Consider the following 2,289-nt stretch of genomic DNA (forward strand, 5'->3'; position numbering starts at 1 on the left):
AGGCTGGTTTTGAACTCCTGACCTCAGGTTATCTGCCCGCCTGGGCCTCCCAAAGTGCTGGGATTACAGGTGTGAACTACCATGCCTGACCCAAAATGTGTGATATTTAACCCTCATTCAACAGAGTGCAGTGATGCCATCTCAGCTCACTGCAACCTCCGCCTCTGGCATTCAAGCAATTCTCGTGCCTTAGCCGGCCAAGCAGCTAGGATTACAGGCATCTGCCACCACACCCAGCTAATTTTTGTATTTTTAGTAGAGACGGAGAGTTTTGCCATGTTGGCCAGGCTGGTCTTAAACTCCTAGCCTCAAGTGATCTGCCTGCCTCAGCCTCCCAAAATGCTGGGATTACAGGTGTAAGTCACCGTTCCTGGCTGAGAGTGTGTTTTCTTCAGATGTATCTGTAGGGAACAAGTCTTATCCATGAGAACACATATGTGACAAAATACAAAGCAGTAAGTGCTCAGTGCTGGATGAGTGGTTCAGTCAGTGTGGGAAGAATTTCACGGAGATATGTCTCTGAGAGCTGGAATGGTCTAAGAAGAATTCATGGAGGAAGCAGGGAGCCTGGGCAACATAGTGAGACCCTGTCTCCCCAAAAATTTAAAAAACTAGCCTGATGTGGTTGTGTGCACCTGTAGCGTCAGCTATTCGGGAGGCTGAGGTGGGAGGATCGCTTGAGCCCAGGAGGTAGAAGCTGCAGTGCGCTGTGATTGTACCACTGCATTCTAGCCTGGGCTGTTGCCAGACCAGAGACTCTGTCTCAAAAAACTAACAAAAAAAATCGAGGAAGCAGGGTACAGGGATGGGTAGGTTATAGGTTGGATTTCCCATTTCAGTGGGTTAGGATCCATCCCATTCGAGATGGATTTTGAAATTTCATGATGAGGAAGAGGAAGGAGCTTTTTAGACTGGAGTGCAGGGTGTCATGGATAAGGCTTACAGCCTGGAAAAGCTGGTCTCTCTCAGGGAAAGTGAGTAGATGGATTGCACAGGACACATTGGTGAAGCTGGGTAGGAAGGTTGGTGTTTGGATGAGGCTGCAGTTCCTGATGGGGAAAAGCAGATTTTCCTAGTGCAGAATAGGTTAGACGGTGAGGGAGGGTTATGCAGTAAGTCCAGAATGAGCTGTGCAGATGATGGGCACCAGGCTGAGCTAGACACTTTTTGGGTACATGTCAATAAGATCGGACATACTCCCTTCCCTCAGGAGAGACAAGACAGACATATAATCAACATAAACACACAGAGATCAGCATAGGGCCATAATTACAAGAGTTAAGGAGAGATTGAGGGTGGTTAGAAAGGAAACTTTTTTTTAATCTTTTTTTTTTCTTTTTTCTTTTTGTTTTGAGACGGAGTTTCGCTCTTGTTGCCCAGGCTGGAGTGCAATGGCGCGATCTTGGCTCACCGCAACCTCTGCCTCCCAGGTTCAAGCGATTCTCCTGCCTCAGCCTCACGAGTAGCTGGGATTATAGACATGCGCTACCACGCCCGGCTAATTTTGTATTTTTAGTAGAGATGGGGTTTCTCCATGTTGGTCAGGATGGTCTTGAACTCCTGACCTCAGGTGATCCGCCCACCTCGGCCTCCCAAAGTGTTGGAATTACAGGCGTTAGCCACCACACCCGGCCAGGAAGGAAACTTTCTGTATGAGAAGGAGGGGGAAGTTTTGTCCAAAGCATCTCTGACTGTTACAAACCAGAGGCCTAGGCTTGGCTGGGCCAGTTGCTAGCCTTTCCGGGGCAGAGACAGGAACAACAGTCTTCTCCTATGCCCCATCTGTCTGTGATTTCATGGCTTAGAGGGGTCACTGAGGAGGCTACTAGGTAGGGATATCTTGGCCCTTAATGTTGCTTCTTTCCTTCCAGGAGGAGAAAGAAGGCGATGCCACCAAGGATTCCCTGGATGACCTCTTCCCTAATGAGGAGGAAGAGGACCCCAGCAATGGCTGTGAGTCTGCCTCGGGAATGGGATGGTGAAAAGGGGCAGCAGGAGGCTGGCCCTAGCTGTGGCCCACCCTGTACACAGGACACTCACCATCTGGAAATAGGTTATCCACTTTTTCTGGAGACAGGGCAGGGGCTGGGCTAGTACTTCGATTTCCTCAGCCTCTCCACTGAACAAACATGTATTAAACACTGAGTATGTGCCAGGTACTATGCTAGGCACTAGGAGTACTGAGATGGAAATGGCATAGGTCTCACCAGTAAGGAGTTCACAGTCTAGTGGGAGAATAAACCTGAGATGGGGAGACCATGAGCCCCTCGAGGAAAAGAACCAGGTTTT

The 2,289-nt window shown here is 49.1% G+C and overlaps 1 protein-coding gene across 1 annotated transcript in view; it reads left to right on the forward strand.

Annotated features, from left to right (window-relative positions):
• The window catches only part of KLC4 (kinesin light chain 4), a 16,809-nt gene that overhangs the window by 4,234 nt on the left and 10,286 nt on the right, over positions 1-2,289 (forward strand). The window contains 2 exon segments of the mRNA XM_011986757.1: positions 1,872-2,008; positions 2,264-2,284. Coding sequence (XP_011842147.1) covers positions 1,872-2,008; positions 2,264-2,284 — 158 coding nt within the window.

Source organism: Mandrillus leucophaeus, unplaced genomic scaffold (assembly GCF_000951045.1).
Source record: "Mandrillus leucophaeus isolate KB7577 unplaced genomic scaffold, Mleu.le_1.0 Scaffold3, whole genome shotgun sequence".
In the NCBI taxonomy this organism is placed as follows: Eukaryota; Metazoa; Chordata; class Mammalia; order Primates; family Cercopithecidae; genus Mandrillus; species Mandrillus leucophaeus.